This window comes from Neophocaena asiaeorientalis, unplaced genomic scaffold (assembly GCF_003031525.2).
Source record: "Neophocaena asiaeorientalis asiaeorientalis breed wild unplaced genomic scaffold, Neophocaena_asiaeorientalis_V1.1 scaffold196, whole genome shotgun sequence".
Taxonomy (NCBI): Eukaryota; Metazoa; Chordata; class Mammalia; order Artiodactyla; family Phocoenidae; genus Neophocaena; species Neophocaena asiaeorientalis.
This window is the reverse complement of record NW_020173929.1, coordinates 1,521,871-1,536,059: the sequence shown is the minus strand read 5'-3', so window position 1 is coordinate 1,536,059 and position 14,189 is coordinate 1,521,871. Positions and strand designations below refer to the sequence as shown.

The 14,189-nt window shown below is 36.1% G+C and overlaps 1 protein-coding gene across 1 annotated transcript in view; it reads right to left on the bottom strand.

The window, feature by feature from the left end:
- Positions 1-6,941: 6,941 nt before the first annotated feature.
- The window catches only part of QSER1 (glutamine and serine rich 1), a 76,703-nt gene continuing 69,455 nt past the window's right edge, over positions 6,942-14,189 (bottom strand). Inside the window, exons 11-13 of the mRNA XM_024752598.1 lie at positions 13,132-13,284; positions 11,792-11,887; positions 6,942-10,553 (exon numbers count right to left, since the gene is read on the bottom strand). Coding sequence (XP_024608366.1) covers positions 10,413-10,553; positions 11,792-11,887; positions 13,132-13,284 — 390 coding nt within the window. The 3' untranslated portion in view covers positions 6,942-10,412. The remainder of the gene's footprint in view (positions 10,554-11,791; positions 11,888-13,131; positions 13,285-14,189) is intronic.

Below are 14,189 nucleotides of genomic sequence, written 5' to 3'. Positions count from 1 at the left end.
TCCTGGTAATTTTTGATTTGATGACAAAGTTAATTTTACATTGTTGGGTATTGGAAATTTTTTTGTATTTCTTTTTTTTTTTTTTTTTTTAATTAATTAATTTATTTATTTTTGGCTGCATCAGGTCTTAGTTGCAGCACACGGGATCTTTCATTGCAGCCTATAGGCTCTTCATTGCCATTCACAGGGTTCTCTCTAGTTGTGGTGCATGGGCTTAGTTGGCATGTGGGATCTTAGTTCCCTGACCAGGGATCAAACCCACGTCCCCTGCATTGGAAGGCAGATTCTCAACCACTGGGCCACCAGGGAAGTCCCTGTATTTCTTTATATATTTTTGGGCTTTGTTCTGGGATGCAATTAAGTGACTTAAAAGCAATTGAATTTTTTTCAGGATTGCTGTTAAGCTCTGTTAGATAGGTCCAGAACAGCCTTTATTCCAGGCCCAATTTTGTTGCGCTAGTGAGACAAAAATCTCCTGAGGATTCTACTAATGCCCAGTGTTAGGAAGTCTTTTCAATCTGCCTAGTGGGAACATGAACGCTGCTAGTTCCTGTGTGAGCTCGGGAGATTGTTCTGACTCTTTCCGGCGGTCCTTTACTTGACCTTGGTAGTTTCCTGCCACATGTAAGCTGGTCAGTCAGTACTTAGTTGGATTCTTGAGGGGAACCCTCTGCACATCTGCAGAGCTCAGTTTTTGTGCAGCTTTCTCCTCTCTGGTACTCTGTGCTTCAAATTCTAGGTGCCTAGGCCTCCCCAAAACCTGAAGTTTGTCTCAATTTAGCAAGACCTACATGCCCTGGGTTCACTGTTCCTGTGCTGTGTCCTAGAAACTTTCCAGAGAGTAAGCTGTGACAGCTGGAGGGCTCAAGTCATTTGTTTCCCTTCTCTCAGATTACTATCCTGTGCTGCCTATTGTTTAAATGTTTGAAAACCATTTTCATAATTTTGGCCTCCTTTATAAGGCAGAGTTACATCTGATCCCTGTTACTCCATCATGGCTGAAAGTGGAGGTTGCCAGTAAAGTTTTGGCCTTTATCCTAAGAGCAACAGACGGCATTGAAGGGTTTCCAGTGGTGTTTAAAATCACCGACTGCTCTGTAGAGAATGGATGGAAGGAAAGCAAGATGGGAAGTGGGGGAAACAGCAATTCATAGATTACTATAGTAGGCCATTACTACAGTTGATGGTGGTTAGGACCAGTAAAATGACAGTGGAAGAAGAGAACTGGGGAAGGGTGAGGTTTAATTAGGAACTGACAGGATGTTATTGCCTGTGTGAATTTCAAAGAATATGTCTCAGTGATGAAAGTCTTTTTTTTTTTTTTTTGCGGTACGCGGGCCTCTCACTGCTGTGGCCCCTCCCGTTGTGGAGCACAGGCTCCGGATGCGCAGGCTCAGCGGCCATGGCTCACGGACCTAGCCGCTCCGCGGCATGTGGGATCTTCCCGGACCGGGGCACGAACCCGGGTCCCCTGCATCGGCAGGCGGACTCTCAACCACTGCGCCACCAGGGAAGCCCAGTGATGAAAGTCTTTGATCTCTGTGATGAGGGAGTCTCACTGTGAACCTCTGAAAATCTTATAGCAGATGAGAGCGGTGTATATAAACTGTGTTCTTGCTTCCTGGTAGACCGGAGATAATTTCAAGAAAATCAGTGATGATTTTCACCTTTTCTATGCCATAGTTGATAAGTTAGTGGTTGTTATGGACTGAATGTTATTTGTCCCTCCAAATTCATATGTTGAAGCCCTAACCCTCAGTGGGGTAGGATTTGGAGATGGAGCCTTTGAGAGGTAATTAGAGTTAAGTGAGGTCATGAAGTGAGGGGCACTCATGCAGGGATCAGTGCCTATATAAAAGACACCACAAAGCCTGCTCTCACTGCCATTTGAGGACACAGCGAGAAGGCAGCCATTTGTAAGCCAGGGAAGAGAGCCCTCACTAGCAACTGACTCTGCTGGACCTTGGTCTGGGAGTTCTAGCCTCCAGAACTGGGAGAAAATAAGTTTCCGTGGTTTAAGCCATATAGTCTATGGTATTTTGTGATAGCAGCCTGAGTAGACTAATGCAGTGGTGATCAGACTCCAGTCAGTGACGACTTCTCATCGTTCTCATTTGGATGGCCATGTGTTTGTTAATGAGCAGTACAGGTATACCTTAAAAAGGCAAATTTTTTTTTTTTTTTTTTTTTGGGTAACCGGGGCCCCCCCCCTTCCAGGAACTACAGGTATACCTTAAAAAGGCAAATTTTTTTTTTTTTTTTTTGCGGTACGCGGGCCTCTCCTGCTGCAGAGCACAGGCTCCGGACGCGCAGGCTCAGCGGCCATGGCTCACGGGCCCAGCCGCTCCGTGGCATGTGGGATCTTCCCGGACTGGGGCACGAACCCATGTCCCCTGCATCGGCAGGCGGACTCTCTACCACTGCGCCGCCAGGCTGCCAGGGAAGCCCAAAAAGGCACATTTTTGCTTTGCAGTGCTTCGTGAATGGTGCTTTAATACATAATCCTTTTGATAGTGAATTGTTTGCAGACTCCTGTGGTAATGTTAATGTATTTGCATTAGTGTTGGCTGTGAAAAACCTTAACTTCCTGACTTCTACTTTAGTCAAATAACATTATCTTATAATAAACTCAATGAAGGACTGGCATTGGAAAGACCTTCTGCTCATTTGCCCATTAACAGTTTTTAAGTCATTGATAAATAGTCTATGTAAACAAGGATAATTTAAAAAATTCATTCTGAAGCCAGGTTCTTTCTGTTAGGCTTGTTGCTAGCGTTTTGAATTTCTCTGCTTCACTGCTTAAAGACAGCTGCTGTCTGATGATAGCCCATTCACTTCCATTGACTAAACGGAAGTTAAATATAAGAATTAAGAGAATGGACTCTGGTCTGTTGAGAAGTAAGCACAGAGTGAGAACTCACAGTGACATGCAAAGGATGCGTTCTATAAGAGATGTTCTCCTCTAAAAATAGAGAAAGCAGGGAATGGGCCACTGACTATTATATTTTGAATTACTTAGAGGTCAACCTGAAAACACTTTGAACTGATTCCAAAAAAACCCCCATTTATCCATTCACCCATCTACTCAACACATACCTACCTATTAAGTACCCGTTGTGTAAAAGTCTCCGTGCTATTGGAGATATCAAGATGAAGACTATGTGGATACTGATCTTAAGTACTTCACTACTGACTGGTGACATCAGACATGATTCTACTTAATCTTATGCTAGTGTCACAGATGAACTAAGCGCTGCTAGGGTGTGTGCGTGTATAAGATACCTACTTAATGACTCTGATACAGTCTTGCAAGTTACTAAAAGACAGTAAATAATGGAGTAAAGCCATTCTTACCATTCTGCTGTCCCTCTCTTTTGGTGCTGCCAAACTGAACCGACTTGCATTTCTCCCAACATTCCAGCCTCTCTATCCAGATTCAGAGAAGATTAACAGCTTTAGAAGACTTTCTTACCTTACTTTCTGGATGAGAAAACATCCAGATTAGGCTTCACATGACATGCCTGAGGATAGAGCTAGTTTAGTGACAGAACTGAGACAAAACCATTCTCCTGAATACAGACTAAGTATTATGCCTTCTTCATCCAGCCCTGTTTAGAAGTCCTCCCAAACTCTGAGGCTCCACTTGATCATTACTGCTTCCATGAAGCCTTCCCTGACCCTCCCCAAGAAATGAACCCTCCTCCCAAGAGTATTTTGCTCACAGTGAGTACCTCTAACAGAAACATTCATTTATTTTTACCAGGACTTTGTTCCCTAGTTATTCTGTCTAGAGAGTCTCAAGCCCCAAAGACAGAGGAATGTGAAGTCCTCGTCCCTGGGCTCTCTCTGCATGAGGGCAAAATGGAGAAAATCATGGCCACTACATTCACTTTTTCATAAAATACCAGCAACTTTCCTATTATACCAACTCTTGATATTGTCATTTTTTCTGATGTCACAATTACTGTTGCTCACTAAGATCATGAACACCTTTATTGCAAAATTCATTGTATACTTTTCTGTTTTTACCTTTTTAATGTTCCCTGTAAGTTTCCTTTCATATATCCATTTATTCATCAAATATTTAATGAGAACAGATACTGCACTAGATGCTGGGAATACAATGGTGAGGAAAACACACATGGTCCTATCATCAGACGACAGGACCAAGCAGCCACAACAGTGTGGTAAATCCTACATTAGAGGAATCACAGGGCATATGATCTGGTCCAGAGGGTTAGAACCTAGTCTGATTACTTTTCTCTAAAGAAGACAGATGGCCAAAAGGCACATGAAAAGACGCTCAACCTCTCTTGTTATTAGAGAAATGCAAATAAAACTACAATGAGGTATCACCTCACACCTGTCAGAATGGCCATCATCAAAAAATCTACAAACAATAAATGCTGTGGAGAGGGTGTGGAGAAAAGGGAACCCTCCTTAGTTAGTCGGAATGTAAATTGGTACAGCCACTATGGAGAACAGTATGGAGGTTCCTTAAAAAACTAAAAATAGAGCTACCTTATGATCCAGCAATCCCACTCCTGGGCAGGTATCCGGAGAAAACCATAATTCAAAAAGATACATGCACCCCAATGTTCACAATAGCCAGGACATGAAAGCAACCTAAATGTCCATCAGCAGATGAATGGATAAAGAAGATGTGGTACATATGAACAATAGAACACTACACTCAGCCATAAAAAAGAATGAAATAATGCCACTTGCATCAACATGGATGCAACTAGAGATTATCACACTAAGTAAGTCAGAAAGACAAATACCATATGATATCACTTATATGTGGAATCTAGAGTACGACACAAATGAACCTATCTACAAAGCAGAAACAGACTCACAGACATAGAGAACAGACTTGTGGTTGCCAAGGGGGAGGGAAGTGGGGGAGGGGTAGACTAGGAGTTTGGGGTTAGGAGATACAAACTATTACATGCTGAATGGATGGACAAGGTCCTACTGTATAGCACAGGGAACTATAGTCAATGTCCTGGGATAAACCATAATGGAAAAGAATATAAAAAAGAATGTATATGTATCTATAACTGAGGCACTTTACTGTACAGCAGAAATTAACAACAGTGTAAATCAATTATACTTCAAAAAAAAAAAACACCTAGTCTGATTAAACAGAAGTGATGTTAATGTGAAATCTGAAGATTAAAAGATGAAGAATAGTTCAGCAGAGGGAACCTGAAGGCAAGAAAAAACATACACATTCCTTCAGGCTGGGCCACAATGGGGAAAGAAGAACCATTCCTTAAAGGACTTTGTACACTGTGACAGAGTCTGGGCTAAAGGCAATGAAAAGCCATGGAAAGGTTGTGAAGAGGGGAAGGACAGGAGAAAGATAATTTTGGCTGCAATTTAAGAAAAATTTCTACCATGTCCATTTTTTAACTCTATGTCTTCAATGATTTTCATTGTTGCCTTATTCTAAATACTGTAAGGAGCTAAATTAAAAGAAAATCTGTATTTGATTTGAGAGAAAACAATAAACTATATACATCATAAGTAAATTACATAAAACATAAGCTATTCTTATAAAGCAATTTCTTGACTCCTGATTAACATCACAAAATAGATAAGGCTTAACAATAGACTAATAGGTAATTGTATCTTCCTTTTATTTGAAACCAGTCAGTTCTAAATTATTCATGCTAACTGAAGAACAGATACATACGTAACCTGAAATGATCAATGATCCAGATAATTTCTATTTCACTTAGGAATGTGCTTTTCAATTTTCATTTGAACATGGGTGTCTCTGAAATTTAGGACTTTACTTAAAGCCATACCACAGAAATGGGCCAATCCATACAGGCTTAAATCTTGTGACCCATCCCATACTGGGAACTAACAGTATGTTTGTTCTAGGCTGATGTCAAGACTTAGTAGAGAGTGATTTATATCTTTTTAAAATATATTTTTTGACTTTTTTTGTACAGGAATGAGTAGCTTTATTATTTTTCTGGTAATAAAAACATTCCACATGGACAGCAAAGAGCAGAAGTATCCTCTTTCACATCTTCCTTGAGAAGGTCACGTTAAATAATTGAGTTTAGAGAGCTTCTCTGAGATACAAAGTATATATTTTTTAAAATGCTAATAAAAAGAACCATATAGTAACAAGACAGTTACCTGCAGTTATGTGTCAAGTGTAATTAACAAAGCAGTGTAGTATAAGTACTATTATTTAGGTTTGCCATATGTATAATTTGAATAATGACTTTTCTAAAATATATGAACGATGACCATTTTCTAAAATGAACAGCAATTTCAGCAGCCAGTGGAGAATAAAACAGAGATGTTACAGAATTTAAAAAATTTTTGATAGAGGTCATTGATTAAAGATTTATTTTTGTACTATGTAAAAGAAAATCAAGGAGTGAAAAGTGCTTTTATAATCAAAACTAAAACCTAGCAAATATGCTGACAATATTTTTACTTGAAATACTTAGTATTTTAAAATATTACATGAAAGTAAAGGCAGAATCTTATTCTGAAAATTAAAGGATCAGTCAAGACAAAATCCTTTTTACTTATTCAACAGTTTATATAGATAATAAAAAGTATCTGGATATCAGCAATTACTTCTAGCTATGCATTATTTTCAAATAAAAATTAGAAATTATAGAACTTATACTTCTTTATAGGAGGAAAAGGGCTAAAAGAGTTGTATCTTAACACAGAAACTCCTAACTACTTTCTGATATTGTCAGCTGAAGCTGAATAATTCATCAAATATTGACTTAATCATTTGAGAAAATGATGGGTGGGCCCTTTACCATTTGTACCTAATAACTTTACTTAGGACTCTATAATGTACGTTGAATCTGTAACATGATGATGCATGGATAATACCTCAGTTTTCAATTCTTAAAAATAAAAAAACCAAACCCCAAAACATTCTGATCTTGTTGTTTAAAAAATTGTTTTCATTTTAATGATCTGAGTTAGTAACAAACAAATATACAAAATTGTCTTTCACATTCCCATACATTGTATTATGGACCACTTAAAACTCTGGACTACAAATGCAGGTTTCTTTGTATCCTTAACTTCAATTATTGTCACTTATAAATAACAGTGATTTGCCAAAACATGCATTTGTGAACACAGGTGCCAAAAGTCGTACGTGTAAGTTAATGTACAACCAATAGTGTACATTGTTCATTTGTGCAGTTATGTGTCAAGTGTAATTGACACAGAAGCAGTTATCCTGGGATATTTCACTCTTTGAAAAGTATTTCTGAGAAACAGATGGAACTACAGTTTAAAACAAAATTGTATTCTATAGATACAATAAAATTCACAACGTGCACATCTGAAGCAACTTCTGGGACCCAAAGCTGATTCAATAACCCTGCTGCCATATTAGCTTTATGGGTATATCTCCAAAATCACAGGTTGGAAAATAGCTGCTTTAACAAAAATAATATGTATATTAAAAGGAAAGTGAGACTTTGAAAATAGTAATGATGTGAGCCATCAATAATTTTCACTATTTTAGAAATTAAAAGAAATTTAGAAATTTAATGGTAATCTGAATATTTTCTAGGCCATTTTAAGTTTAGATTTTTCCATCTCATCAATGTTTTCTATCTGATAGTATAATAGAAAAATGGGCAGTTTCTACTGTTTACTATAATTCATAAATCATTATAAATTTATGACTTCATTAGAAGATCAATTAAGTAGAAACTGGGTCATCATGAAATGGGAATAAGGAGGCCCCTTTTCTCTAACCACTAATCTGAACTAGAAGTAAATACCAATACTAAGTGATTTTTTTAAGGAGTAAATCGTTTCTAGGTTTCTGTAGGTAGGAAAATCCAATCTTTCTTAAACAGGTTTTCCTGGGTTGTAGCAACATGTGCTTTATCTCTTGAACTCCATCTACAACCTAAGGTTATTCCTATATTATACATTTCAAACTCCCTGGCAAGGAATGTGAATGCTAACCAGCTAGGTATTTATTCAACTTCATACAAAGAAAGGACTCATGTATGTATGTCATACTAATAGTCCCACTTCACTAAGGCCTGAGTTTGATGTCTTCACCTATGCTATATGGATCAAATGACAGAAGATGGTGCAAAGCAACTGGCTCTCCTCCAGGCAGTATCACACACTTGGCCTCTGATTTGACTAATATGAATACAACTGCAAACAGCTGGAAGGGCAACTGCAGTTGAAAAGGAAATGGGTTATTTTCTACAGGAAACAAGGAAAGGTCTCTGTTTTCCATGGGTCTTATCATGAAGGAAATGTGGCTAGTGATTTCAAACGTGTACATCAAGCGTTACCTAAGTGCAGGATGGCTTTTAAAACTGTTTAAACCATCAATGCTTCAGGGAAGTAAGCTGGGGGAAATAACGTAAAGGTGTATACTTACAACACTACGTTAGGAGATGTAGTTATCTACTTCTGCACTTTGGAAATGAAAGAAACCAATTCTGTCCAGAGTCAATATCAGAAAGAAATATGGCTGCTTCCTACTCTTCTCCACTTAGCAAAATTAATTTTATGATGCTCTCACTGCTGATATTCTCTCATTTGAGTTAGTTAGGCAAAATGAATCTAATAGGTTACTTTTGTTTTCAAAATAAGCTGCCTAAACAGGTTTTGAAAAGACTTTCAGAAATGGAACATTTAATCCTTGAGAGAAATTTCCATGATTATCTTGTCTAATGGCAGGTACGAGGATTGTTGAATTAAGGATTATTGCTTTCAATAAGATAACCATCAGAAATAAATATGTAAGCTTAATTCAAATACTCATTTTTCACCCAATGCTACAATGTTTATTCTCAAATCAAGTCACGTATTACTTTTAATTCTTTGCCAGTTTACCAAGGTTTTAAGTGTAAGAAGTTGGCCTGTTAACTCAAAATCAAGACAATAGCAATATCCACATAAGCACGTCTTATTTGGGCATTGAGCAGTAACACTGCTTTCTTGATAGGACTTACTTAAGGCACTAAATGGTGGTAAAATAAACAAAAGCATGATGATTAACAACTTCTTTAGAATCGTAAAAAAGGAGATCATTTAGAAGGACACTAGTAAATCTTTTTCTCAAACAAATAAGGCATCCTGTTGGCAAACACAAATAAAACACAAGGTCATGTTGAACCTAATACATTCATGGTCTCAGCTAAACTACTTGAAGAAACACTAGCTATCAAACTAAAGAGAGCTACCATAGCATATATAAAGGTTGGAAAGGCACCTAAAGGAGGGATCTACCACTTCCAGTTCTAAGAGTTGGGTAAGCTGTGTTTAACACTGCATGTAGTCTAATTATAAATTTTTTTCTTCAAAATGTATAATGTGGTTAATTTTTACTTCGACAGGTCAGTTAACCAAGTGCTAGTTTACTAAGAAATTTATTTTCATGAATTAGAAAATTCCTGCAGTGTCTAACACAACCCCATTTATAAAGCTAAACTAATTCTAGTACTGAATGCATATTTTGGATAACACTGAAGCAAATCTGTATAAACAAAACTGGTTACCTCAAGATAGAATTCACAATAGAAATTCAATATATAACTAAATAAGATTTACTGAAAATAATGAAGTGTAGTACAGATACATCAAACATAATTATAACCACAACACTTTCCTTGTGAAAAATACAACTATTAGTGAAATAAAATGTACAATTGAAAATTTTTCCAAAGGAAAAACAGTATAAAGGAAAATACTTTTCTTTGAGATAGGGAAAATAGTATGTCATTGTTTTTCATCACCATATAATTTGACACAAAAAGCAGTCATAGAATTGCACCAATTCCACATCCAGTTTCCTGAACATGTTAAGAGTAAAAGGAGTTCATAAACCAGAATGCAGTTTCTGAATTTTACATTTTAAACTGATGATGTTCTCATACAGAATGTCACATCACACCAGATGTTTACATAATGTACAATACTTTCCATTTTGTGGTCAGACATGAATATTAACATGTTTTCTGCCACCTCTCTTTCATTCTGGTGTTTAGTCGGAGTCAGGAAAAAATAATCATGTTACTTAAGTGTTATCTCTCTAGCAATAAAGAAAAATTATATTTAGTGCATGCTTCATCATTTGTCAAAAAACATTTCTGAAAATAAAACTCAGTTACCCAATGGTTTACAAAGTAGAAAAATCGTTCATTAGGATAAAAACGTGGTGGGATTTTAGGTCCATTTCCAAAGGACTGACTTCCTTGGCAGCACCACTGTCCTTTAGCAGAGACCAGGATGCAAGTTCATGATCAAAGCAGGCATGCTTGCAGGAGACCACTGCTTGACATTCAATTATCTGAGGCCCCTAGACCCCCTTTGACCACCCGCCTCTGCCGTCTTATTAGTGCTAGAAAATAGATGGAATTTTTGTGAAAATGTTAGGAACATTTCTGCTGTACATGATTTAGAAGTTCTCCAAATTTTTCAAATAGGTCTTCCACCCATTTTACATTTTTCATACAAAGTTGGACAATTTCTTCCTGTCCTAAATCTTCATTTTTTTTCTGCACAGAAGAAATCTAAAATAAAAAGAAATACCAAATTGGTTTATACTTATCACTTTATAAGCTCTTTATGAGGGCTTACTGTTTCTATATCCTGAATGAAAAGAGGATTTATAAATTTACCTACAAGTACAGATTTTTAAAAAAAATTCCATCCACGGAGAATGACTATTTCATATAAATTTGGGTGGTCTGATCCTATCATTTTTGACTACATGGGGGCAGGGAGGAAGGCTAGGAAAAGTGGTTCAAACTTTCTCAATTACTTCCATTTGTGTTAAAAGCCGAATGACAAATTTGGGGGTAAGTTCTGCGTTTCAGGGCATTGTAAAAATAGCCAACATACTTTACATGACCATCTTTACTTTCTCCTTTGCTAGACAGAGGTTAGATTTATGAACGTCTTTCCACACCAGACCATTATCAAACACATGATTGTACAGCCTTGAGCCAACTTAACCCTTTTTAATTAAAAAACTGATAATGCTTGTCAAAAAAGCTTACTGTCTACAACCATTTAACCTCTGAGATTAATCCTTACATCCTATCCACCAAGTGTTATTATGGTCATACATAATTTCTGAGCAACTTAAATTGATACTTAAAAGTTACAATTAAATTTTGACTATCATTTCTTCATGCCAACGGACAAAACTCCCATTTTCTCTGCAATTAACTGGGATAAGGCCATTCTACAGATAAGGAGGACAGCAAGATATTCAAAGCAGTGACTAACGAGAATTAATTAAAGTAGGATCATTATACCTATGAGAGAAGAAAATGCAATAAAGTGCCATTTATTATGGCAACGTAAAGCGAGTATAACAGCTTAAAAACATTACCACTTACAGCTCCTATGCGATGGTGAGCCTCAGATTAATCTGAGCACAAAGCTTAGAGTATAGACACATTTTTTAAAACAATTTTTAACAATTCTCTTTAAAACATTATAAAATACTGTAGCTAACTAGTGCATATAACAAAAAAGAAGCAGACTCACAGATATAGAGAACAAACTAGTGGTTACCAGTGGGAGGCGGGAGGGGCAATATAGGAGCTGGGGAGTGAATGGTACAAACTGTTGGGTGTAAGACAGGCTACAGGGATATATTGTACAACACAGGGAATATAGCCAATATTTTGTAATAACTGTAACTGCAGTGTAATCTTTAAAAATTATATATATAAATGCTACAGCTACAGTATTCTTAAAGTTCAGAAAAACATTTCTAAGTAAACGAAAAAGTAATTACCTCATCTTTACATATGAGATAAACATGATATTTATAATGATGGAGTGAATGATACAAAGAATACAACTGTATTTTCTCTGGATCAACGGCAAACTCCTATAAAAAGAAAAGAGTTTATAGACACATTTATTTCATGGAGCATCTGAACTAAGAATACTTTTATGAAAATACTAGACCAAAAGTCTCAATGGAAATCTTAAAAATGACTTACATGGCTAGATATTAATATGTATTAATATGGACAAGAGACTTATTCAAAATAAGATTTTAAATTGTATTTTAAAATCTTTATTTTTTCCTGAATATAAATATACACTATTTCAAAAAAGTTAAACATTACAAAAAATTTAAACAGTAAACATAGAAGATGACTTACAAGGTAAAGAATTCTATAATTCTTGCTTCAGAGGTAAACAAGGTTAACAGTATGTCACATATTCTTCCATATGCATGCTTCCATATGTATAACATATATCAATAACACTAATTTTGTAATGGGAAGGGAATCATACTATATATATTGTTTTGCAATTTTATTTTTTAGAATTCTTTTTCTTTAACCAAAGTAAAACTTGGATATCTTTCTATTTATTAAGCACCACCCTCCCAAGAGAAATTATATGAGGGCAGGATTTTGGACCATTTTTCGCTGTTGTATTCCTAGTACTCAAAACTATATTTGGTATACTATAGGTACCAAATTTTTTAATTGAAAGAATGAATGAATCTATCTCTTCTTTTTAAAAAGTACATAATATTACATTATCTGGGTGGCTCTTTATTTATTTAGTCTCACACTGGTGATATATAACTGGAATTGTTCTTACAACTAATTCTACAATGAGCAAAGGCATACGGTTTTATGCATTTGTGAATGATTCTACAAAACACATTTTTGATGGGGAACTGATATGTTGCTAAACTGCTTTCTGAAAAGGCAATAATTTAGACTATGTTTGAAAATAAATGAATTCCAATTTTAATAATTTTACAGATATGGAATATTGAATCTTATGGAATGTGTGCACATCCACTTATCGGTATGCATTTGTACCCAGTGACACACAAAAATATTAAAAATATAATTATAAGCATGGGATGATTATTAGTCTTATTTAGAAAGTTTGTGAGCACTCACCATATACCAGATACCGTGGTAGGCAACGGAGAAAAACAAAGAGTAAGAACGAGTCCCTATTCTGTAGGCCAGAGCTGCTCATTCCTACCTGAAACCATTTCACATTTAACAACAGAGTAAAATATTTGCTTGTTTCAATGTTTGAAGTAGGATTTATATTGACAACTAGAAGGTATAATTACATCAATCAATATATACTTACTTGTGCAGATTTAGTAGTTGTTTTAGAAGTTCTTAGAGTTTTTTTATTATAAGCTTTGCCATTCATTTTGATTTTAGAAATAGCAGATCCCCCACTTTTTGTTTTAGAGTCTCGAGTAATTATTGTTAGTTCAGGAAAACTTTCCAAGGCATTCTTTACAATAAAATAAAGCAAAAATAACTGACATCAGAAAAGTGATCTCAACTACTTCCAGCTATTCAAAACTTATTTTTAAAAAATATAGAAATATATTCATACATGTACATATACTCAAAAAATATATGTGGGGGGGTTACTGATGGGGTGCAGTAAATATATACAATCTATACATACATACACAAACATATGTGGGGTGTTAAACATGGCCACAAATTCTCTGTAGCTCCTCCCATCAAGATGTGGAACCTACTTCCCCATCCCCTGGATCTGGGCCAAACTTATGACCTGATTTAAGCAACAGCATGTGACACTATGGGGACTCCCGAATGAGTAAGACTAGTAATGCCTCTCTGGCTTCAAGGCAGCGGAAAGAAGGACATTTGTAAGCTTCAACTGTTTATAAACAGTTTCAACCTTCAAGGTCACTTTCCCAAACTCTATATAGATTCCCAAGCACCTGGTATTGTGACCCCTCAAACAGTGCATTTTAAAACAACTTAATTTTCTAAATAAAAGTGTAGGAGTGAACTGTTTCATTAATAGAAATAATAGAATTTTTGGCATTTCCTACCATAGTGAGCTATTTGTTTCTAGCTTCATTCTAACTTTTAATACTGTATGCATATTTTGGCTTTGAAATGCAAATTGCTATAAATGAAAACTATCACAGACATCACTATTATCATTTATAGTTATATTAAATAACTATAATTTCCAAAGTAGAAATTTTGTGTTTTTTCCTGTGAAAATAAGAATATGAAAATGAATATTTCAGTTGTTCACCATAAACTATTGCATAAGATTTAAATATCTACTGAGGGCTTCCCTGGTGGCGCAGTGGTTGAGAGTCCGCCTGCCGATGCAGGGGACACGGGTTCAAGCCCTGATCTGGGAAGGTC